This window comes from Athene noctua, chromosome 1 (genome assembly GCF_965140245.1).
Source record: "Athene noctua chromosome 1, bAthNoc1.hap1.1, whole genome shotgun sequence".
NCBI classification, from domain to species: Eukaryota; Metazoa; Chordata; class Aves; order Strigiformes; family Strigidae; genus Athene; species Athene noctua.
In genome coordinates this window covers 5,439,251-5,463,815 of record NC_134037.1, presented here as the reverse complement: position 1 = coordinate 5,463,815, position 24,565 = coordinate 5,439,251, and the positions used below count along the sequence as shown (strand labels likewise).

Genomic DNA, 24,565 nt, shown 5'->3' with positions numbered 1-24,565 from the left:
CTCTTCAAAACTGTCGATTTTGCCATGGTTAGTATCACACATCTGCACAATCTTTTCTAAAACTTACCAAACCATGAGCTTCAATTCTTGCCCAGTGGAAAGGAGTTCAACAGACAGGAGTGCAGGGTGCAGAAAAAGCCTTTTTTTACCCAGTGATGACAACAACAGGTCAATATTTTTTATTACAAGCAAATACAGGGAAAAGGTGACTCGTTCTGCTTTCTGTATCCCATTGGGTGAATATCTCAGTTGTCTTTGGTGAAAAGCTGCTAAATTCCTCCTGAGCAGCACATGGTGTGTTTGGATGCATCTTGGTGAACAGTGGCCCCTGTCCCCAAAACAAGCTCCTCTTTTTGGGTGTTAATTCAAAGTGCCCAATATAATGGGGCCAGTGATTTGCAGCCTGCAAGAGTAGGGTTTGTGTTGCATGACAGGGTGGGTGCATGTGGCCAGCAGGTCAAGGGAGGGGATTCTCGCCCTCTACTCCACTCTCATGAGACCCCCCTGCTGTGCTGTGTCCAGCTCTGGGGGCACCAACAGCAGAAGGACATGGACCTGCTCGAGCAGAGGAGGTCGGGCTGAGAGTTGGGGGGTTCAGCTGGAGAAGAGAAGGCTCCGGGGAGACCTTAGAGCAGCCTGCAATGACTTAAAGGGACTACAGGAAAGTGGAGAGGGACTCTTGATCAGGGAGTGCAGTGACAGGACAACGGGTAATGGTTTTAAACTGACAGAGGGTAGATTTAGATTAGATCTAAGGAAGAAATTCTCCCCTGTGAGGGGGGTGAGGCCCTGGCACAGGTTACCCAGAGAAGCTGTGGCTGCCCCCTCCCTGGAAGGGTTCAAGGCCAGGTTGGACGGGGCTTTGGGCAACCTGGGCTAGTGGAAGGTGGCCCTGCCCATGGCAGGGAGGTGGAACTAGATGATCTTTAAGGTCCCTTCCAACGCAAACCATTCTGTGATTCTGTGAAATCTCCAGGGTTGCTCCATGGCTGTGAGATGGAGGTCACGGCATGGCTTTTCCTCTTCCACTCATCCTTCTATCACTGCTCATGTGAGAGAAGTGGGAACACTCAGCTGAGTGCTGGTGATGGCCACAGCAAGGCTAGAGACAAAGTGGGAAGAAAAATACAACCCAAGCAGAAGAGGATGGTGGGGTGGGACATCCCTGCTGCAACATGCACATTGCAATGATGCAGGGTCACCCACCCTTGTTTTCTGTTCTGATGAAAGGTTTTTCTCCTATTTATGCTCATGGCATGCCCTGAGGAAGACTTGAGGAAGGCAAAGGGCAGCTCTGTGCAGAGATTACTCCTCTCCTGGGTCAGTGCCAACAGGTTGGTTTGCACACCAAGCTTGGTGGATGCTGCACAGAGAGACCTTTTTGACTGCTGACTCCATGACCTGCTCTCAGGTTAGCGGTACCTGCCAAGCTGTGCTCTGTCATTCATCTCAGACTCATCCTGCCATGCTGCAGTCCCTGTTACTCCCTATCTTTGACATTTTACACCCTGAAATGAATCACTCCGTTCCCTTCAAGGCAAAACCCAGGTGTGGTTGTGTTTGCCCAGGAGGTTGCTCCCAGCAGGCAGTTAAGACTAGGTTGTACCAGGCTGTGCTCTCCCTACCCTTCACAGTCATCTGATATGATCCAAGCAGGCTTTGTGCCCTCAAACATATCCTGCACACCTCAATTCCCCACCCAAATACACACCACAGAAGCACAGAATCACAGAATAATAGAATGGTTTGGGTGGGAAGGGACATAAAAGATCATCTAGTTCTGCCCCCCTGCCACAGGCAGGGCCACCTTCCACTAGCCCAGGTTGCCCAAAGCCCCGTCCAACCTGGCCTTGAACCCTTCCAGGGAGGGGGCAGCCACAGCTTCTCTGGGCAACCTGTGCCAGGGCCTCACCCCCCTCACAGGGAAGAATTTCTTCCTTAGATCTCATCTAAATCTCCCCTCGTTCAATTCAAAGCCATTACCCCTCATCCTATCCCTACCCCCCTGATCAAGAGTCTCTCCTCATCTTCCTGCCCCTTTCAGCCCTGGGAGGCCGCTCTAAGTTCTCCCCGGAGCCTTCTCTTCTCCAGCTGAACCCCCCAACTCTCTCAGCCTGTCCTCACAGGGGGGGCTCCAGCCCCCCGAGCATCTTGGTGGCCTCCTCTGGACCCGCTCGAGCAGGTCCGTGTCCTTCTGATGTTGGTGCCCCCAGAGCTGGACCCAGCCCTGCAGGGGGGGTCTCACAAGAGCAGAGCAGAGGGAGAGAATCCCCTCCCAATTTAAGGAATGAAGGACGGTGACAAAGTAGTATTATGGACTACTCCATACAGTATTATGGAGGAGATATTTTAGAGGGGTGGCAAATGAGTGCAAGGTGTCACTGAGCTGCCAATCGTACCCCATCCACAGCCTTGAGTGAGGTGACAGGGAAAAATGGCAGTCCCCTGCCCACCTTCTTCACCCTGGAGGTTTCCTCTCCTCTCTTTGGGAGCGCTCGCTCTTCTGCCTGCTGGCAATGGGTGCTGGGATGTGCTGAACCTTCACCCAGGCTGGAGTGATCTTATCGGAGCCAGAAAGTCTTGCTCCTTGCCTGCCTATCCTGCCATCCTCGCCCTGCAGAACAAGTGATCCTTCTGTTCCCCTTGTAAACTCATCAGAAAAGAACAGTCCTGACAGACTGGAGAAGCAAAACCCGCATAAACAAGCTAACACAGATACAGAGGAGGGGAAACAGGTACCCTGCATTCGTAAATTAACCCACTTAGGGGATTGTGGTGACTGTACAGCTGAACCGATCGTGATGGTTTTGGCACAGTACGGTCCAGGCTGCATAAGCCTCTCCCAGACATTTCCCAGGCACAGTTCAAGAGCCCAGAGACCACTCCTGAAAGGCCATTCAGGTGCAAATCCCTCTTTTCTGGAGCCCACAGATTTCCGTGCTGTTTTTATGGCATAAACCTAGTGGTTGGCTCAAGGCTGTACTGTCTTTAGGTTGCAAATCCTGGGAAAAATCATCCTCTCCTCCATGCTTGCATGTCCACAGCAGCAAAATCAGGGGGTTTGGCCCAGATGTGAGCCCAGGAACTGGGCAGTCGGCAGCAGCACTTTTTATTTTTCCTCCTGTTTTCCTCATGTTGGCCTCCACCAGCATCATCTTGGGGTCTACATAAAAACAGCTCTCAGGAATAGGATTTTTTTTTTTATTTGACACCACTGTCCTAACAGTCACAGCTGGAAACCACGACCTCCAGCAAGGACTACACACTGGGCTGCTCTGCTGCGTTGTGCAGCTCCTGAGCTCGGAATCACGGGATGGTTGGGATGGGACCTCAGGAGTTCATCAGTCCAACGCCCAGCTCAAGCAGAGCCACCCAGATGTTGAAGATCTCCAAGGATGGAGACTCCACCACCTCCCTGGGCAACCTGTGCCAGTGCTCGGGCACCCTCACAGTAGAAAAGTGTTTCCTGATGTTCGGAGGGACCCTCCTGTGTTTCAGTGTCTGCCCGTGGCCTCTGGTCCTGTCTTTTCTACTTTTTTGGTTGAATCTCCATCCATGAATCTCCATCCATGGGATCTCCATCCTTGGAGATCTTCAAAACCCATCCGGACACGGTCCTGGGCAACCAGCTCTGGGTTGTCCCTGGGTCACCTCCGGAGGTCCCTTCCCAGCGCCCTGCGGTGCCTTTACGTCCCTCTCCCGGTGCCTCCCTTCGAGTTCCCCCTTGTCCAGCCACCGCCGGGCTGGTGACCGGCCATGGGCTCTCCCACGAGTTTAAACCCCGCTTTCTCTCACGCTGTTTAGGCCGAGCTCGGCTAAGCTCGGCTCAGCTCGGCTCGGCTCGGGCCGCGCATGCGCGGAGGGAGGGGAGGAGGAGGAGGAGGAGGAGGAGGAGGAGGAGGAGCGGGGTGGGGGGGGCGCCCGGTGGCGGCGGCGCTGCCGGAGGCGGCGGCCGCGGGAGTCGGTGGCGGCGGGAGATCGCGGGCGGTGGGTGAGTGAACGCGGGAGCAGCCGCCGGGCCCCTCCCCGCGGGCAGCTCCGTACCCCGCGGGGACACCCCGCCGAGGGGCCCCGGCACGGGGGTGTCTATCCCCGTACCCCCCCCTCCGCCCTCCCCTTCCGTGGGTACCGCAGCTCCCCGCACCCCACCCGCCGCGGCAGGAGCATCCTTCCCCGCGGGGGGGTGGGTCACGCAGGAGTCGGGGCAAGGGGAACACCCCAACGTCTGCGGCCACCCTGCAGGGTGCGGGTGAAACACGCGTGGTCCTCGAGGTGCAGGGGGATGCGTGGTTATCCCCCCACACACCCCCCCCCACACCCGAGGTCTCTCGAGCCACGGTCGGTCCAGCGGCCGGGTGGGGGGGAGCGTGGGGAGGGGTGCGTGGGACAATTGGACTTCTGCCATAAATTACACCCCCCCCCCAGCCCCTGGGACCTCACAGGGGCTTCCTGAAGGAGCGAGGTGGGCAGTGGTTTTCCTCCGTGTTTGTTTTGAATAGCCGCGGGTGGGATTGTCCTTGCGTGACTTTGACCCTCGAGGCGTTTCTGGAGGCCAGGGCCAGGAGCCGAGCACAGCGGAGCCAGGAGCTGGGTGAAGAACCAGCGCCCGTGGGTCGCTTTGGAGTCGCGACCTGTCGCTTGACGCGCCCCAGCTCGCGTCTCGAGAGGGTCGAGGAAGGGTTCACCCCTGCTCGTCTTCTCCGCGACACTTTGGGGTTTGTTGGTCACATTCCCTCAACTTCCCATCTGGGTTTTTTTTCTTCGAAACACCATGAGCATCTCACCTTCTTTTGGGGAAAAAAAAAAAATTGCAGTCGGTCTTGAACTGTTCTGGTTTTCATTGACAAAAAAAAAAAATATATATATATATATATAGATAAAAGTTTAAGTTTGGGTAAACATGTAACAGCCGTTCGCTCAGCATTGTATCTCCAGCATGAACAGCGTTGGGTTCGGAGCCTCCCGGCAGCTGTGCCGGGATGGGAAGTGCCGCAGATCAACTGGTGCTGCGCACGTAGGACCAGTGGTCCTGCACCCGCTGCTGGGTGAATAACTGTGCAGCTCCAGAGGTTCATCCCCAGGCTGCTTCGGCTGGAGCACATGGCTCTTCCCTGCGCCGCGGGATGGAGATGGGTGTTGTCGGATGCTGCGGGAGCATCGTTTTGGGGTTGGGAATGCCCCGCTGTGCTTTAGGTGCGGTTAGCTGGGGGGGGATTGCCGGGTGGGGGGTTAGGATGAGGAGGGGTGTGATGCCACCCTGGCAGCGATTGTTGGAAAAGAGTGAAGTTGTGAAAAGGGGATGAAAAAGGATGAAGCACGTATGCAGTGTGCAAAAGGGACATCCAGTGGGTCTGAAGTCTGGTTTTTCTCTCTGCCGGAGCCAGGAGGGGTTGGGCAGCCCAGAATTACACCCGCAGACCATGCTCCTGCCTTTGCATCAGGGTGCAGAGGGGGTGATAGGTGTTGCAAACAATTCCTAGAAACCCACGGGCTCATCAGGCCAAACCACAAGCTGTTACACATTTCCTCCCGCTCAGCCGATACAGGTGTGGGTTAACAGTCCTGCTCGCTGCAGGATTTTCTGTTTTCTGGGCGTTATTGCTTTTATTTATTTATGCTGAAGCTGCAGCCGGAGCCCCTGGCTGAGGGTTGTGTCCCTCCGGAGGCAGGGAAGGAGGGATGAGCTGGTGGCAGCGACGTGCCAGTGGCGCAGGCAGAGGCTGAGGACCCGGGACCTGCCATCGTCGGTCACGTGCGTGCGCTCTGCAGCTACTTGCACGTCTTGAGTCATGCACCAGCTTAATTTTTAGCTGCCAGCGTACGTGATAAACCCCGCTCCGGAGGTCAGGCCCATGGCCCTTTAATTGCAGTATCCATTTATGCTAAGGAAATTTCTCCAGGGGAATAAATTCCCAGGAAGGCTTTTGGAGGCTGCCTGTTCGGTCTGCAGCTGTACATATGTGGCCATACCTTATGTCCTCCGTCCTTCAGGCACAGGCAGTAGCAAGTGGAAGTTTGCTCCCAGTTGCTTTTTCCCACCCCCCCCCCCCCCCAGGAAATCCTTGGGATCCGGTAGGGCTCTAAGTAAGTGGTCGCAGCATAGCCCGTGTCCCTTGTTTGGGGCGGGGGGGGCGGAATCTGCCATCTGGCTCTTGCTGGCCCTTGCTCGGGGCTTCGTAGCCCCTGGAAGGGCGGCACTGCTGTCATTGCAAACCTAGAACCTCGCTGGGAGAGGCCACGGGGTTAAATAGGAGGTCCCAGATGAGGACAAAGACTTTTAGTGCAGGGAAGAGGAGAGCTCGCAGCTCCAGGGGGTTGGCACAGAGCTCCCAGCAGCCTGCTCTCTGCCCGCAGCACTGGTGGTGTGCATGATTTATATACATTTTTTTCTAATGACCGAAGCTCTAAAATCCACAACCTTAAAAAAAAAAAAATGTTTTTGTGCAAGAAGCTTTTGTGGACGACAGCAAAGCTGAGCAGCCTCAGCCCGTAGGCTCCCGGAGATCTTTTGGCAAAGGCCCGGATCCCCAAACAGTGCGTGGCCAGTTTGTTTGGTTGCTCTGCCTGCGGGCAGCGGGTTCCTGGGCTGTCCCATCAGCAGATAGATCTGAGCAGGGAGGGATCTGCTGCCTCGTTGAGGTTTCCCTGTGCTAGTAGGAGTTCCCGTCTCCACGCTGAAAGATTTGTCCCATCGGCCAGTGCTGGTCCTGCGGCTTTAGGAAAAGCTTATGGCAGTGACCTCTTAGGCAAACTGGTTCTCTTAGAAATGCTGTGCTCGCAGGGCGTGCACACAGCTACTTGGGGATGAAAGGGAAGGATACCATATCCCACGGTAAGGAAGGAAAAATTTAAGGAAGGAGGAAATTCAGGAAGGCGAAAGCGAGATGGAGCTGCAACAAATCCGGGCAGCTTTTTAAGTCAATTCGAGGGGGGGGAAACCCAGGCAGTTCTCTGGCACAATTCCAGCTTTGGCATGAGTCGTCCCACCCATCGGTGGTCCCTGCACGACTGAATACAGCAGGCAGTGACCAGTGTGGGTGGCTGGACCAAAACCGTGCCTGGGAGTGCGCTAACACCTCAGCAACCTGATGCTAACAGGTCATGGGGTGGGACTGTGTCCTGGTCTTGTGCGATTACTGGTGTACTCAAAGCTTGTAAGAGTGGGTGCTTCCCCATGAGGATCTCGTAGCCACCCAAAATTGAGCCCCAAACTGATGCAGCTGTGTTATTTTGTGTAGGAAAAGAAAGCGGTGAGCAGATCTGGAAAGAGCAAACAGCAAAGGTTTAGTGAGATCAGGAAGAAAAGCTGTGGAGTATTACTTCGATCTTGCGCAATTTTTGATAAGGAAGGGATGGATTTGCTAGAGGAGATAGTTCTCAGGAAGGGTCTGTGGGTAAAAACAACAAATATTAACGTTTTTGCATCTGCCTAGTGCTGCAGATGGGTTTCTTTTTTCACACATTGAGTGTATTGGCTGTGTTATCAGTAGCATCACCAAGTTTTAACCGTGGTTACACATGAAGAAACTGCAGCTGTGTTTAAAACAGCAAATCAGAAATGTGCCATGGTGACCCACATCGTTCCCTGGCGTGGTTTGGGAGTTAGCAACAGGAGTTGTTGCTGGCAGACAGTTTGTGTCTGGATACCCACTGCCAGGGTGTTGCAGCATGGGAGCATCAAAGCCATCCCAGCTGCCCTCAGAACCAAGGGCTGGGTGATGTCTAGCTCAAGGTTTGGGCTCTCACAGGAAAGCCAGCAGCTTTGTCTTCAGTTTCCTAACTTTGGATTTCCACTGCCCCACTTCGCTCCCCCCAAAACTGCAGGACCTTTAAATGGCTTTAAACTCCAACAGGGGAGGGTCAGACTGGACATGAGGAAAACATTTTCCACAGCAAGAGTGGTCCGAGAGTGGAACAGGCTGCCCAGGGAGGGGGGAGTCCCCATCCCTGGGGGGGTTTCAGGGCCGTTGGGATGAGCTGTGGGGGGATGTGGGGTAGGGGAGAACTTTGTAGAGTCGGGCTGAGGGTTGGACTCGATGATCCCGAGGGGCTTTTCCAACCTGAATGATTCTGGGATTCTGTGACCTCGGGGGCTCCCCTTTCTTGGTGGGATGCTGTGGACCTCCTCAGCTTGACTGCAGGGACACGGTGTTTGCCAGCAGCTTTGTTTTGCTCTGTCCCCTCCAAGCACAGCATTCACCGCCCCGGCTCCGCTGCTCTCATCCCCTGGACCCGTCCCAGCGTGCAGGCAACGCCGAACCCATGTCAAGAGGCACTTGCTGCTCAGCACGGCTGAGCTGGCTGCTGGCCCAGCTTGCTTCCAGGCCAGAAATTGTGGGGGAGCTGACGCTGCCATGGCTTCCGTGGAGGATCCTGCCATCTCCCACCGGCTCTAATGGCTCATCTGCCAGCATCACGAGACGTTCGTTTCCTGATTAATACATGCTTGGACAAACCCTGCCTCAGCAATGTGCTCTGTGTGTGTATATGTGTATACAGAAGGGTAGAATTTGAGCCAGTTTCTTTTATTTGAAATTTTCCACAAGGTTACTCTGACCCTTTTTCTTAAACAGATAAGGTTATTTTAAGGCTTGCCCTTCAACGTCTCCAGTAAATCACATCACCTTTACCTTCCAGAGCATACTAACCTGTGAAGGTCTCTGTTGGATGAGCGCTTGTAACACACCCATTGGGCTGATGTAGCTGTAATGGGTTGTGCAAGCATATCAAGGGAAATAAAACATTCTGTGCAATGCACTGAGTAGTGCCAGCACTGCCTGGTGCATTACTGTGGTGCATTAAGAGCCCAATATCTCATTAGGCAGATGAGGATTGGTATCCCCATTTAATTGATGGGGAAGTGCAAGCCCAAGTTACAGAAGTCCCAGACATCGGGGCCCTCTCTGGTTGTGGGGTTTTCCACTTCTGTGATGCTGGAGTGTAGATCATACCCTCGTACCCTGCTGCCTGCTCGGGCAGGGCTCATCCCTCGCACAAACCATCAAATGCCACCTCTTCCAGTTTCTGATCTCTCCGATATCCCATTAAGTCCCTGCAGAGGGGATCTGAGCATTGTGTTGCAGTTAGGAGGAAGATTAGCATCTGAACGTACGGCAGGAGAAGGGAGCAAGTAATACCAAGACTACACAGGAACTGCTGCTTGAGCCGGTCTGTGCTCTCTTAGTTTCTCATCTCTCCGGTAGCCTTGCCAAAACACCAGGCAGAATGGGATGGGGGAGCTGGCACTCTGCTCCCAAACTGGTCTTTCAGAGTTTGCCCTGAGCCCTCTCTGTAAGTGGTTTAGTTTTAGGAAGAGACGTTTGAGCTCAGGGAGGACCAGCCCGCAGGCAGCAGGCTTTGGGATGGGGCTTACCCACTGCATCTGCGCTGGGTGCAGCCTTGGTGCAGCCTCTCCCAGCCCTGGAGAGGTGAGTTGAGCCACTCTCTGCATTCCTGGTGCTGTAGGAGCTGCGACGCTGAAGTTAACCCCATGTAGGAAAGGGTCAGAATAAAACCCCAGGCTTCAAAATGACCTGGACTCCCTCCAGGGACTTTTGCTCAACTCCCAGAAGAGAGGAATTCAGGAATTAATCACCTGCAGTTTTCAAAACTGGCATGTTGCCCACTGCTACACGATCACTGCTGTTATTTTCACGCTGTCCCCCGCCACTTTTTTTTTTTTCTATGTTAAATGCAATGCATTTATTAAAGACTTCCCCACAGTTGAGTCCTCCAGTCCTCTGCTTTGTTTACCAGGAATTACTGCCTTTCTGGAAGCCTGTGTTGACCTCTGATGCCTGGATACTATTCTACAAGCAAATATATCATATTGGTACAGCCTCAGTCCCAGACAGTTAACGCTGAGGCCAGACCGGTGGGAAAATCAGCTGCACTCTGTAGGAAATTTTCTCATTCAAACCTCTCCATGAGACTGTGACCAAAAAGCAAAGGAGCTGGGAAAAGCTCAGGTTTCCAATTACTCTCTTCAAAAGGGAGAGAAAAATTGGAACGGGATCGTTCTCCTCCTGTGCCGCGGTTCTTATTGTGGCTGTAATGATACAGCCTGGCCATCATCCACTCCCTCCTTCTCGCCTTGCAGCTCCCTCCCCGAACAAACGATACTTGGTTGCCGTTAATTGGGAGCAGCCAAAATAACTGAATCCCCCGGAGATGAGGGGTGAGGACAGAATCTCAACAAGACGCCCTGCTGATGAATGTGGCTTTCAGCCGCTCCTACGCCCCCATGAAGGGGAAAGAATAGGGGCTCTGTGAAAGTGAAACAGGCAGTGCTGACCTTGGGTTTCTGGGTTGGTGGTTTTTTTTGTTTTTTTTTTTTTCTTTCTCTCTCTTTTCTAACGTTAATTGCTTGTCGCTTTGTCCATCACATGATCGCTGGAAATTGCCAACTTGTTCTCACTCGTTAATGTCACAAGTTCGGTTTAAAATAAGCAGTCTACCAGGTTCCTGATTTAGTGCTGTTTATCTGAGTATCAGATGTGTTTCTTGTGATTTTGGACTATTATTTTGAAAATCTCTGACCCTCCCTTGACCTGTTAAAAACTGGCATTTTCCAGCTATGAAAGTCTTCCTGGAAGAATCTCTCTTGTCTGCTGCTGTCAGGGAGATCTGCAGCATCTAACTTCTCCCTGCCTCTACTCAAAGGCGATGCTCGCTCTATACACTGAGCTGTCAGGATGAGGGACCATGGCAAAATCCTGGCGCCAGCACACACCACACAAGCTGGAGCCAGCCTGTGCCCGGTACAGAAGCTGCCTGTCTCCCCCGTGTCCTTGTCAGCATGCAGAGCAGGCGGGCTGGGGATGGTGGAAGGGGCGATGTGCCCCTCGCATTGGCATGCGGCCGTACACCCAGGCTTGATTGCTGTCTGCCCGCCTGTCTTCTGCTTGCCTTTGCTCTTTACAGGCAGGTTTCAGCGTATTGCCGCCTCTCTGCAGGAGATGAGCGCTCCAATCCTGCTCCCGTGCAGCTCACCTGCCCAGTCTGTGCCATATCTGAGCTGGATTTCTGTTCCTGATGTCCTGGGGTCCATGCTAGCATTAGTCTGTGTCCTCCAAGAGGTGGGGAGCTTCAGTATGCCCTTTCTCCTTGTGCCTTGCCACCATCATCCCCATCTCCAACATCAGGACCGAAAGATCTTTCTGGAGGGTTTTCCAGTATCCTGCTGGGATGAACTGGGATAAGGATTCAGCTCTGAGCCCCCTTTAGTGGGCCCAAATCCTTGAACGATGTTTAGCTAAAGGGAAGCTGGGAAATGGTGAGCAGGGGTCCAAGCCCTCTTGCTTGTGTTATATTGAGCAACTGCTGGGAGAGGTGTAAAACACAGGTTAACGCACAGGGCAGAGGAGAGTAGGACACACAAAGCACTTCAGAGTCTGTACTCACACCTCTGCACGGGCCAAACCTGTGCATAAGGCCTGGAGATCATCAGCTGGAGAGAGCAGATGTCTGGGTGAAGGAGATGCAGTGGGAAGGCAGCTCTTGTCTGTGCATCTAGACCAGGAAATCAAACACTGTCTTAGTGCAGACACATCCATAAAATTTCCCTGTCCTTCCCATCCTGACGTGCGCAGTTTCCAGCCAATTTCTGGCCAGATCATCCAAAGGAGATATAGGGCAATCGAGGGTGAGTACTACAGTGCTGCATAGCCGGGGATGGTCTCCTTGCTTGGGCTTTGCCTTACCCTGAAGGTGAGGCCTAGAGTAAGTTGGATGAATGAGCCTTTCTTTTTCCACCAGCTACAAGGAGCCAGAACAGCCTGGCTGTACGTTAGAACACCATCCCCTCATAGGAGTACCCCAGGGTCAAAATTTGCCTTGCCTCTCTAAATTTTGGCATGTATCCCTACAGGGATACACAAGGTGCTCAATGAACTGCATGTCCCACCACAGATCTGGACCCTGCGGACACTTAGGAGAGAAACAAAGTCTTTGTGAACGTGCACAGCATCAAACCTCCCAGCAAGGGTTGCTCTATTGTGTTATGCATCTGTAAAACGAAAATACCATTTGCAGGGACCATTTTGCCCTCTGTTGCTAATGCAGCTCCATCAAACTCATCAGCCAGATTGCCCTGTGGCAAACAAGGGAAAAAAAAACAAAACAAAACAGCCCTGAGAGATGCTAAGGCAGAAAACCTGGAAAGTGCAGGGAGAGACAGAATTGGCTAGAAAATGTAACTTAATTATGGCAACTCCCATCTGCTAGAATACGGAAGCAACGTGAAAATATTGTCTGTTATCAGAGGCTTTGGGTTGCTAGAGGAAGTGGGATTTGCAACCTAGTTCAGAGTTTGCTCTGACTTTGCTCTTTGTGGTGTCTCTCCCTGGGACTGTTTGACAGGTCCCACCTCCTGCTTTCACTCTCTTGGTGTTTAACACTGTCGTATCCTCTGTCGCCACCCCGGGATGGGTCTCCCATCATGTTCCCATGCAAACTATTCCTCCGCCTCACCTCTGGCAGCAGCTAGTCTTCGATGCAACAGAAGAAAAATACATCATTTCCTACACTCGGGCAAAATACTTATTTGTATTTACTTATTTTTGGCTGCAGCTCTGGCTGGGCTCATATAAGTTCAGGAGTCAGGCCTCACTCCTGCAACATGTATGCCTTGGCTGCACAGGAGTGCAGAGTCTGGTGGGGCTCCATCAGCATCAATTTCAGTTCAAGCATGGTCATCTGTGTGACAAGTTCTGTATTTTGTGTGGCGTAACTCCATCAGGGAAGAGAAATATCTAGGGTGATAGGGAAACAGAGGGTACTGGGAATTAATTCAGTGCTGTGAAGTAGTCTCCAGACATTAGGATCCTGCTGTGCCCTGAATCTGAATCTTTCCAGCCAGAGCTTAGCCATGCTGGAGGTTGCCAAGGACTAGAGCAGAGGAGGCAGAGGAGTGCCCAGCACTGGGGTTTGGCTGCTCTGAGCATCCAGGCAGCCCCTCAGCATGACTCCGTGGATGTTCCCAAGGCCTTGATGCTATACCCAAATCACAGCCAGCTCTGCTGTGGAGCCCCTCATTTCTCCATCATCTCCCACTCCTGCTGCTTCTTACACATGGAGGGAGGAGGGCTGCAGGTTTGGGACCATGGACTTCTCCCCTTCTCCCTCTGTCCCACGCACTGCAGCAGCCCCAGGCGTGCAGCCCATGTGCAAGTTGTGTGGCAGGGAAGCCGAGCTTATTTGCAACCTCCACAGTTCACCTGGAACCCTCTTCACTCAGGTACAGAAAGGCAGGTTATCCCTTTGATGAGTAATTACACCCCGGTTTTGTCCCTAAGTGGTTTGTTTTGGGGAAAGGGGTGAAAAATCCACTGCGCAAATCATCAAGTGCTTTCTTGATGTTAACTGCTTCTTGCACCCCCTTACTGACTTCTGAACGTGCTCCAAGATGAGCACCCAAGGAACTGGGGAGGAAAGGCAGGCTTGTGGCACTGCTGTGCCCATCTGACCTAGGCTGAACTACAGGGACGGGGCTGTGCCATCCTTCTCCACGATGACTTTAGGTCTGCCAAGTCAAGAAAAAAACCCTTCTCCTAAGAGAAAGGCAGTGTCCCGATAGCACCATGGTAATCCCACCCAGAAATGGCAGCACACTCTTCCCCCCCAATACATCACCATTAACATTTCTTCTTTCTCCCGTCCTTGCAGGGCACGAAGACGGCGTACCCCAAATCTGGGCTCCAAGCCGCCGCACGCAGCGAGATGACAGCCATCCTGGAGCGGATCAGCACGCTGTCCCTCAGCGGGCAGCATCTCAGCCGACTGCCCAGGCTGCTGGAGGATGGCTTCCCCAAGATGCCTTGCACGGTCAAAGAGTGCGAGGTGCCGCAGCTCTTCCGTGAGCCGTACATCCACACCGGGTACCGTCCCACCGGCCAGGACTGGCGGTACTACTTCCTCAGCCTCTTCCAGAAGCACAATGAAGTGGTCAATGTATGGACTCATCTCCTGGCAGCGCTGGCTGTGCTGCTGAGATTCAAGACGTTTGTGGAGGCTGAGCAGTTACCTGTGGACGCGTGGTCCTTGCCTTTGCTCATCTTTGTCCTCTCCTCTGTCACCTACCTGACCTGCAGCCTCTTGGCCCACCTTCTGCAGTCCAAATCAGAGCTGTACCACTACACCTTCTACTTCGTGGACTACGTCGGAGTCAGCATCTACCAGTATGGTAGTGCCCTAGCTCATTTCTACTACAGCTCCGACCAAGCCTGGTATGACAAGTTCTGGCTTTTCTTCCTGCCGGCAGCTGCTTTCTGTGGCTGGCTGTCTTGTGCCGGCTGCTGCTACGCCAAGTATCGGTACCGACGGCCTTACCCCATCATGAGGAAGATGTGCCAGGTGATCCCAGCTGGCCTGGCCTTCATCTTGGATATCAGTCCTGTGGCTCACCGGGTGGTTGTGTGTCACCTGGGGGGCTGTGAGGAAGATGCTGCTTGGTACCACACGTACCAGATACTGTTCTTCCTTATCAGTGCTTATTTCTTCTCCTGCCCGGTCCCTGAGAAGTACTTCCCTGGCTCCTGCGATATCGTCGGCCATGCCCACCAGATCTTCCACACCTTCCTGGCAATCTGCACCCTATCACAGCTGGAGGCCATTCTTTTGGATTACAAGAACAGGCAGGAGATTTTCCTGAAGAGACATGGGCCTTTCTCTGTTTATCTCTCCTGCATCTCTTTTTTTGGCCTCGTGGCTTGTAGTGCCATCACAGCTTACATCCTGCGATGCAGGATCAAGGACAGCCTGGCTACAAAGGACTCCTGAGAGTCAGGAATGTGACAGCCATGACATCACCGGGGTGGTGAAAATCAAGAAAAGGGGCATAACATATTAGAGACATAACTGTCTTATTTGCCTAACACGCTGTGACTAACCTTCGGGACCCTGGACTCGGGTGGAGGGCTGGATGCATTTTCACAGCAGGATGGCCTTTTGCCATCCAGGTGGACACGGAGTGTTTTAAGCCAGAACAAGTCATTTAACCAAGGATGCTGGAATAGGCAGAGGTTTCTTGTTCGTTCTGGTAAACCTGTGGGTGATATCTTGCTGAAGGTCAGGGAGGGCAGCCTGAAGGCTGTAGGACTGTAGAGGGGTCTGCCAGGGCTCACAACACAGTGGAGAACGCACCGTGAGGACCACAGCTGGATGGGATGACCTCTCTGGGTTTTGCCATCTCTGCTATCTGTGGGAGACCTGTTACTATCAAAGGCAGCAGACAAGGTTTCAGGAGGATTCTACATTTCTAGGGCATGTGTGGCACAGTGGCTGGTATAATCCTTTCCCTGCTCCAGCTGGGCTAAACCAGGTTCTCTCTGCGGTCTCCTTGTCAAATATCTCAACACCAGATTGCTGAGGTGGCTTTGGCGAAGCATGTTTGGAGACTTAGGCCTGATCTGGGATCCTCTAGGACGAACTGGGTTTGAACCTGAGCCCTGTGTCTGCCAGTGACTGGCGTGGGTCCAGCACAGGTGGGGATGTTAGGTCAGCTCCATCTTTTCTGTGTGTGTCTGCACCATCTGCAGCAGAGCTGCTCATCAAAACCAAGGAGTAAGGCTGTCCCAAGGATTGCTAACAGCAGCTGGGGTCTTTCTCAGCAGTTTGAATTTGACCTAAGGTAGCAGCAGTGCTGATGGCTGTTTGGTAGCCTACGACACCGGTTTTCAGCAGCGCCTCACTTCCATTCTAAGTTGCCTTTGAGGAGCTGGGCCTGGGCCAGGCTGGAGATGGTTTTGAGCTTTCCTCAGTAGCAGTGGCAGAGGTTGAGCACTCCTGAGGCCATCAGCACTCAGGGCGCTGGCCCCAGGAGGGGAGATGCTTTTGATGCTGGATGCACAATTTTGGCTGCTTGTGAGACAGGTTCATGCATTCCTGCATGCATAGACTGACTGTATTATCTGTCTAGGGAGCCTGACTGATCTTAAACACCGTCCATGCAGTGTGGAGTAACTGAGGTGTGACCCGTCTGATACAGGAAAGGCTCTGGGCCCTGGGCCTCCAACATTCCTATGGTGGTCATGGCCAAAAGGGTATGAAAGTGAAGTAGTCTTTATTCCCATCATAATGGTGCTTTTCAGGACACCAGGCAGTCCTTGGTGGGCCTCGTGGGAAAGCCTTGAAGCTGCAGGCTTGCTTTTCTCTGACCAATGAGGTTGTGAATCCAGCACTAGGTGAAGGCAGAACAGCAAAAGGCAGGAGCAAGGTGACAGCATCGGGGTCCTGTGCAACCTTGGGATGGGTTTGTCCTTGAGACTTGGTGATTCCTGTGTGGAGTAACAGAGTAGTCAGGGACATTTAATGTCCATGGGTCACTTCTGTCCAGGGTGTAGCAAGGGTTGGTTTACTGTGTCCCCCACTAGATGAGTCTCTCTGTGCTTGCTCGGGGGGGAATATCAGGTATGGAGCCACGCTGTTGCACTGAAGTTGGCAGCACTTGCAGGACAGGATGCTCAGAGCCAGTGCAGAGATACGGTCCCGTGCAGCCTCGATATCCACTGTTCAACCCATCGCTTGCTTTCCGTAGTAAACCCTGGTACGGCTCCTCCCGGCTAGACACAGTGCAAGACCTGCAGCCTCAAATGCCTTGACATCTGGCAAATTCCTAGGACGTATAAATCTTTTCTGAAACGAAGGAATCCATAGGTTTATTCCAGCCACAGATTTGTCTCACTGAACCCAAGGGCGGGCAAATGAATTGTGATTGCTGGTTCTGAGCAGGCAGAGGGTAGGGTTGGGGATATGATTTGTCACGACAAGCACTGATTTCTGCACTTGATCTGTTTTTGAACGATTGAGATGTGTGTGTGTTTGTGCATGTGTGCGCGCGCGCGATTTATTATCCAGAAAGGTTTTGCTTTTGGCTTTTATGCCTGCAGAGCCTCCTAGTTGGGTGAAGATTAGCCTGAAGGAAACAGTGCTATGCTGCTGGAGGAGCAATGTGGGCCAGACAAAAGTCTCTGAAAACAGATCTATTAATAGGTGCTTTGCTGTGTCCTATGTTTTGTGGACAGATTTGAAACTCATGGACCTGTTGACAAATAAACAAAGCAGGAGGGAAGTAAGTTTTGAGTACAGGAGTAGAAACTGTAGGAAAACCTTTGGGAGGTCATCTAGTCCACCCTTTTTTATCACTCTAGGCTGCCTGGTTCTTATCCAGTCCAGCTTAGAAATTAACTACTTCATTTCCTATGGTGTATTTTGACAGTACAGCCATGCCATGACCTAACAACAAATTTGCCTCAGGGGAGTGGCAAGTGGGGATGGTCCCACTTACACCTCATCGTACCTTTTCCCATCCACAGAAGCTCATCTCACCACAGAGCGAGCTGGTGCCAGATGGACCAGCAAAAAACCAATCCTACTGAAAAAACGTCAGTAATGTTCTACTGGTTTTAATTTTCGGCTGGCTCACTTGGACAACACTGCTGCCTGCAGGGAAGGGCCGGAGCAGAGGCCAGCAGCAGTTCCTCCTTGCACAGCAGCTGGTTGCTCAAGTAGCTTAGCTGCACTGACGGACTGCTCCCTCCATGGTCTGCGTGGCTTTGCTTGTGGGTCTCCTCCCAAGTTCAGGGAAAGATGCCCAGTGGGAGCAGTGCTTTTTTTCACAGGTTAATCTGCCTTGGTTTTGTGGTAGGTAAAACAGAATAACCTACTGAGTGTGGATCTGGCTGATGGATCTGGGCTCCTGTGCAGGAAGGGGAGTTAACCAGGCTGGTCCAGAGCTCCTTTCTGGCTAAAACTGAGAGGGAGTGGGCACTGCTGCTAGTGGCAAACCCTGCTCTGCTGCTACCTAGAGTTATACTGGTCTCAGAGGAAGGGATCACCCAAGCATTTCCTTCTTTAAGGGTTTGAAAATAGACAACATGTCCTGCCCTTGTCAAAGGAGGATGAGTACGTTAACGCTGTCTAGTCCAGGGACAGGGAGAGGAGGTGCCCACATGGCCCTTCCAAGGTATTGCTGGTCATATATCTTCTCCCTGGTGTGGCAGAAGTGAAACTGTGATGGTGTTTTTCCATATTCTCATGTTACCCCTCAGGTGAAGCCACTCGCATCCCCGTGTGGCCCTGCACTCAGACCTGGAGCCGACCTCCTGGTTACTATGATGGGTTGATTAAGCAGGGAATTTCAACACAACGCTGCTGCTGTGATGATGCACCCTTGTGTCACAAGGGTCTCACCAACACTGGAGCTTTCTTCATCCCTGTCTCCATCCTCCTCCTCTTCCTCCACCCAGCTTATTTCTTTCCTTCATCCTTGTGCCTTACGCACCTGGCTGCCTACCTGGACAGACTCCACGTGCCGTGCAGTCTGCGGCACCTCAACCGGGCCAAGACTAGGATGTGGCTGCTGATGCCTTCCTGAAAGACCTGCTCTTGATTTAAGGGAGACCAGGGCTGCGTCCAGACAGTAAAAATGCCGCTGTGATAATTGCTCAGCTTGTCTGAGAGCCTCGCAGGGCCTCCTCCTTGGGCTCACTGCTTGGAGCAGGCCTCCTTCCATCCCAGTGTTCCGCTAAGGAGGCACGGCTGGGAGGGACGTGCCCACGGCAGGGTTTGGTGAAGAGCTGAGCACCAAAGGTTGAGCACATCTGAGATCCTGGAGGGACCGACGTCCTAACTCCCTCCCCCAGGAATCTCTGGTCCTGAGATAGTATTTTTGCAGATCTTGCAACCTGGATCTGTACAGAACAACTGAGAATTCATCCCAATGTGCCTTATTCTATTCCTTTTTGGGATTCATCCTGAAGGAACCTGAGGCTCAGAGGCAGCCTCTTCGCTGTCTGCCGGTCCATGGTTGCTCTTAACAGCTGCTACCCACTGACAGGATTTGCTTGGTGTACGGAGCAGAAGGGGAGGATGGAGAGAGGTGCCTTAAACTTATATTTATGCCTAGTGATTTGTGTAACAAGGCAAGGACAGGTTCCTCGTGTGCCTTGCAATTTACATCTTTTACTGACAAGATTATTTTTAAGCACTGTTTGTTACTAAACAGAAGTACAAAAGAATTTGTCTTTTTTTCCCTGGGAAACAGGGAAGGGTATGAGTGTTCTGTATTAACTATCCCCTTCCCAGGTCCCATCTGCTGACTTTGTATTGATAATATTTTAAGCTTTGTACTGTACTGATCATTATTTAAAAACCTTAGTGAAAAAAAAAAATCTGTAAAAGCAAAACGATTGGTGTGGTGTGAAATTCCCCAATGCACAAGTACAGAAGGTTATGAGTCATTAGGAAGAAAGGTGGTTAATAATTATACAGTGGATATATTAGAGTGAATAATAACAGTAATGAATAATCGGGTGTGGTTTTATCTGTGCATCTCCAAGCACTTTGCAGGTTTCACCGTAACTGATTTTCATTTGCTTTTCACAAGGGAGGTGCAGAATGGCTGCCCTGACACTGATTAGAGGGGTTTAAGTTCATCATCCACAGAAAGTACTTGGGTGTCCAGTTTTCCTGAATTTCTGTCAGAGGTGTCTAGTGATTTAGTGGCCTGGCACCAAGGCAGTGCAGCTTCAGTGGCCAAGTTGTGAATACAAGTACATGATCAAGCAAAACATTTCAGCATATGCTTGAAATTAAGTACAGAGACACAACCACTGGTGGGCAGAAGGAGATCAGTCACTTAGGCATGAGCCAACCTGAAACAAGGCTAGAGCTTCTGTCCTTCTTGCTGACACCTGTGCAGAATCACAGACTGGTTGAGTTTGGAAGGGACCTCTGGAGGTCATCTGGCCCAATCCTCCTGATAAAGCAGGGCCACCCAGAGCCGCCTGCCCAGGTCCGTGTCCAGATGGCTGTTGAAGATCTCCAAGGATGGAGACTCCGCCACCTCCCTGGGCAACCTGTGCCAGTGCTTGGGCACCCTCACAGTAGAAAAGTGTTTCCTGATGTTCAGAGGGACCCTCCTGTGTTTCAGTGTGTGCCTGTGGCCTCTGGTCCTGGCACTGGGCACTGCTGGAAAGAGCCTGGCTCCGTCCTCTTTGCACCCTTCCGTCAGGTATTTATATACATTAATAAAATCCCCCCTGAGCCTTTTCCAGGCAAAACAGTCCCACCTCCCTCAGCCTTTCCCCATAGGAGAGATGCTCCAATCCCTTCACCACCTTGGTGGCTCTTCGGTGGACTTTCTCCAGTATGTCCATGTCTCCTTTGGACTGGGGAGCCCAGAACTGCACACAGGACTCCAGGTGTGGCCTCACCAGTGCCGAGGGGAAGGATAACCTCCCTCATCTGCTGACAATACTTGGTCTAATGCAGCCCAGGATACCATTCCCCTTCATTGCCACAAGGAAACATTGCTGGCTCATGTTACGCCTGGTTTTCACCAGGACATCCAGCTCTTCTTCTGCAAAGATTCTTCTCGGTGGCCCCCAGTCAGTTTTTAATCTATCTCACTGCTCATTTGGCCCATATATCAGCAGCTTGTCTGTGAGGATCTTACAGGAGACTGTCAAAAGCCTTACTGAAGTCAAGGTAGACAATAGCTATTGCTGTCCTCTCATCTGCCAAGCCAGTAGTTTTATTACAGAAGGTTATCAAGTCAGTCGAGCGTGTCTTCCCCTTGGTGAAGCCATGCTGACTACTCCTGATGACTTTCTTGTCCTTTCTGTGCCTGGAAATGGTTCCCACGATTTGCTGCTTCATCACCATCCCAGGGATCAAGGTGAGGCTGACCTGTCTGTAGTTCCAGGGGTCTTCATGCCTTTCTTGAAGACATCAGTGGCATTTGCTTTCCCACAGTCCTCAGGCACTTCTCCCAGTTGCCATGATCACTGACAGCAGCCCTGCAGTGACATCAGCTCGTTCCTTCAGCACTCGTGGGTGCATCCCATGCTTAAATATTCCCTGACCTGATCCTCTTCCACCAAGGTACATCTTCCTTGCTCCAGCCTTTTCCCCTGGCCTCAGGGACCTAGAATTCCTGAAGGTCTTGCTAGTAAAGACAGAAGTGGACATTCAGTATGTCAACCTTTACCCTGTTCTGTGTAACCAGCTCCCACATCTTGCTGAGTAATGGGACCACATTTTCCCTAGTCTTCATTTTGTCACCTGTCTATCTGTAGAAGCCCTTCTTGTTGTCTTTGACATCCCTGGCCAGATTCAACTGGCTTTCCTAACCTTATCCCTGCACAAGGTTCTAGGATTCCTCCCTGTCTTTGTCCTTGCTTTCACCCTCTGTATGTTTCTTTTGTGTTTGAGTTTTGCCAGGAGCTCCTCGTTTAATCACGCAGGCCAGCTGGCATTTTTGCCCAACTTCTTGCTCATTGGGATGGACCACTCTTCAGCTTGGAGGAGGAGATCCTTGAATATCAGGAAGCTTTTTTGGGCCCCACTCCTCCCTAGGCCTTATCCCATGGGACTCTACCAAGCAGGTAGAGGTCTCTGAAGAGGCCAAAGTCTGCTCTCCTGAAGTCGAGGGTTCTGAGCTTGCTTTTTACCCTCTTCTCTCCCCTCAGGATCCTGAACTCTACCATCTCCTGCTCACTGCAGCCAAGGCTGCCTTTGACCTCCACATCACCACTGAGCCCTTGTTGGTATGATGTCCAGAGAAGCACCTCTCCTTGTTGGCTTCTCTATCACTTACAGGAGGAAGTTATCAGCACTGCACTCCAGGAACCTCCTGGATTGCTTATGCCCTGCTGTGTTGTCCCTCCAGCAGATATCAGGGTGGCTGAAGTCCCCCATAAGGACCAGGGCCTACAAAGAGACCGCTCCATCTGCTTGTAGAAGACCTCATCCCCTTGTTCTTCCTGGTTAGGCAGCCTACAGCAGACACCCACTACAATATCACCCATATTGTTCTTCTCTTTAATCCTCACTCACAAGCTCTCAGTTGGCTCCTCATCCACGCAGAGCTCTATGCATTCCAGCTTTCTCTCACACAAAGGCCAACTCCCCATCTTCTCAACCTGTCCTTAAAGAGCCTCTATCCCTCCGTCGCAACCCTTGAGCCATGGGAGCCATCCCGCCATGTCCTCCTGATCCCAGCAGGATGGTAGCCCTGCAGCTGCGCACAGATCTCTAACTCGCCACACGCCTGCGTTACTCTACAGGCATTTCGGAGAAACACCCCCAGCACACAGATTTCCCAGAAGGGCTTTGGGGGATTTCTCCGTACTGGTGCCTCCTAGGCACTTCCTTGCTTGCATGCAAACGCTGGAGGTGACCCCGTTTAAGCCCTGTTTTGTCGATTTTGTGATCTCTTTCTGTTACACCACTCCAGGCCCTCTGCTCATCGACCTTGACCAGCACTCCATGACAGGGCTGCTGGTAACTCTCCCCCAAACATCACTAGTTTAAACCCTCTTTATCAGGAGGATCACGTGCGATCACGTACATACCCCAGCATATAAACTCGGTGTGAATGTCAATCCTCTAAAAAATCAGCTTTTTCCTTCTACTACCACCACACTAATCATTTTAATTATTATTTCTTGACACAACATGCAGACCAGGGCTTCCGTGCTGTTGTGGTTTTACCCACCAGAGGGCGAGATGTCTTCATCTGTGGCAGCAGAGAGGCTCCCGGTGCCACGAAAGCAGAGCCTTCCGCGCTACCTCCCCAGACAGGCTTAGGAAAAAATGCTCCGTTCAAGCAGGCGTGCAGCCAACTCTGCAGAGAGATGCATTTCTGAGCGAGGGATCGTCTCGCCCTCGCCATTAGTGACAGGGATTTCACCCGACGAGTTATGCCAAAGTTTTAAGTTTCCATGAAGCAAAAACTGGAGAGGAATGGGAGAAAATACCAAAACAGAAACTGAGGGCTGTTGTTAACTTTTTTAACCGGGAACAAAAATAGAGGCTTGTGGTATGCTGAGAAGAAACTACTTGGTGATACTGTTTTAGGGAACATATTTACATGCCCGTCGGTATCCGATATTACACACACATCCTTGATGCGTGAAAAGCTGGAGATGGTTATAAGAGGGAACTGGCCTATCCAAAGCACGGGAAGCTAAATGCAAAAAGTAAAAGCTTCCAAGTCAGAAGAATGAGGCATTTTGTTTCGGTCGTTTCGCATGTCACCAGCCACAGAGGAGAGAATGTGAGAGAAGGTAAAAATTTTTACTTCAAGCACCAGATATTGCAGCCTCAGAAGATGTTCTTTTACCCAGTGGCAATCTTTATCTGGCCTTTATCCTTGCAGCTCTCTGATAACATGGGCTAAGAGGCAGAGTATTAGCAAACAGCTCTGAGATGTTCCCTTCTTTGTTCTGTTAAGCAGCTGTTGAAGACAGTGTCAGGGACAGGGTCAGGGGAAGAACACTTCCCAGTGCTGTCTGCTGCTCCTGTTGACTTCAGAGAGAAAAGTGGAGCCTTAACAGCCCTGGAAAAAAAAAAAAAAAAAAAAAAAAAAAGAACTGAACATGCCCGAAGTTTAAGGCATTAAGCTACCTGCTGTGTCTTAAATTCTGCAGCTGTTCCTAGTGATGGCTTATCCTTCATCCTATAGTTCTTTGGTTTGTTCTGGCTGAAGGTAAAACCTACTCTCAATCCAAAACAGTTCCTCTAGCTATGAAGTGATAAGCACTAAACTTGCTCCTTATCAGTATCCTTTCTAGCATACCTGTATCAAATATTTGGCCCTTGAGAGCCAATAGATGGGGTGGAAGAAAGGAAAAAATCCAAGCTGGTATTGCTTCATCAGGGTGTCTGTTAGTCAGCAGAACAAACGCTGGATGCGATGACCAAGCAGCGTAGAAAGTGCTGTTGGAGAGCGGTCTGATCTCAATTCCTGAATATTTCACAAATGTGTGGATACTCAGGTGGCAAATTTCAGCCTACAGCCAACAAGCCTTCTGAGTGTTAAGAGACCCACTAGTGATCCTTCGATCCCTCAGACTACAGATGGGGTGTATTAAACACCATCCACTCTCCTTGCATGGGAATACACCGGTCAGACATTTTTATTGGCGTGTATTACAGCAGCATACATACACGTAATAGCACAGGTTTTCCTCTACATTACATAAGCTTTAAACAAATGAGAGATAGGAAATCTTGATAACGACTTCCTTTTCCCTTTTACAAGTAGACAGTAGGAATGTAGGAGGCTAAAGAGGCTTGTCTTAGCCTGGGCAAGTCAGACTTGCCTGTACAGAAGTTGATGTCAAAGGTGATGCTGAATCCAGATGTTCTGAGTTCCACTTTAATTCCTTATTTCCCATTTCCCCCACTATCCTGGTTTATGATCGCTATTCCTAAGAGAGTCCCAGCTTCTGTTATGACTTTCCTTAATCTTCCCCTCTTCATTCCCAACTCCCTTAAAACACCCAGGAGGAATGCACTGGGACCACAGTCTTCTGATCCTGTCCCTGCTCACATTCAGAGCTTAAGATTCTACTTCATGACCCTGGATAAATCCCCTGGCCTTACTTCCCCACTCATACAAAAAGTGAGACAGCAGCACTCCTTTCCCGTGGCAAGCAGTGCACAGGGACACTCTGCCACACGGCCTTGTTAAAAAGTTGCTGTCACTCTCCTAGAGGATGACCCATGGCCCACAGAGATAAGTTTCCTTCGCTGAGGAAGGCCCTGGTTCTTGCTAAGT

At 51.5% G+C, this 24,565-nt stretch overlaps 1 protein-coding gene across 2 annotated transcripts; it reads left to right on the top strand.

Annotated features, from left to right (window-relative positions):
* The first annotated feature begins 3,930 nt into the window (after positions 1–3,930).
* PAQR8 (progestin and adipoQ receptor family member 8) lies at positions 3,931–19,173 on the top strand. Of its 2 annotated transcripts, none has more exons than XM_074895482.1 (2): positions 3,931–3,991; positions 13,666–19,173. In XM_074895482.1, the coding sequence occupies exon 2, from the start codon at positions 13,720–13,722 to the stop codon at positions 14,776–14,778; it is 1,059 nt and encodes a 352-aa protein (XP_074751583.1). In that variant the 5' UTR covers positions 3,931–3,991; positions 13,666–13,719; the 3' UTR covers positions 14,779–19,173. The 2 variants fall into 2 exon arrangements, 1 of the variants encoding a protein (XP_074751583.1); XR_012632792.1 differs by lacking the exon at positions 13,666–19,173 and adding an exon at positions 8,189–8,533 and having other exon boundaries at positions 3,947–3,991.
* The last annotated feature ends 5,392 nt before the right edge of the window (positions 19,174–24,565 follow it).

What these genes read in the sequence shown, in the direction of transcription:
- PAQR8 (XM_074895482.1), top strand. Translation starts at nt 13,720, where the DNA reads ATGACAGCCATCCTGGAGCGGATCAGCACGCTGTCCCTCAGCGGGCAG.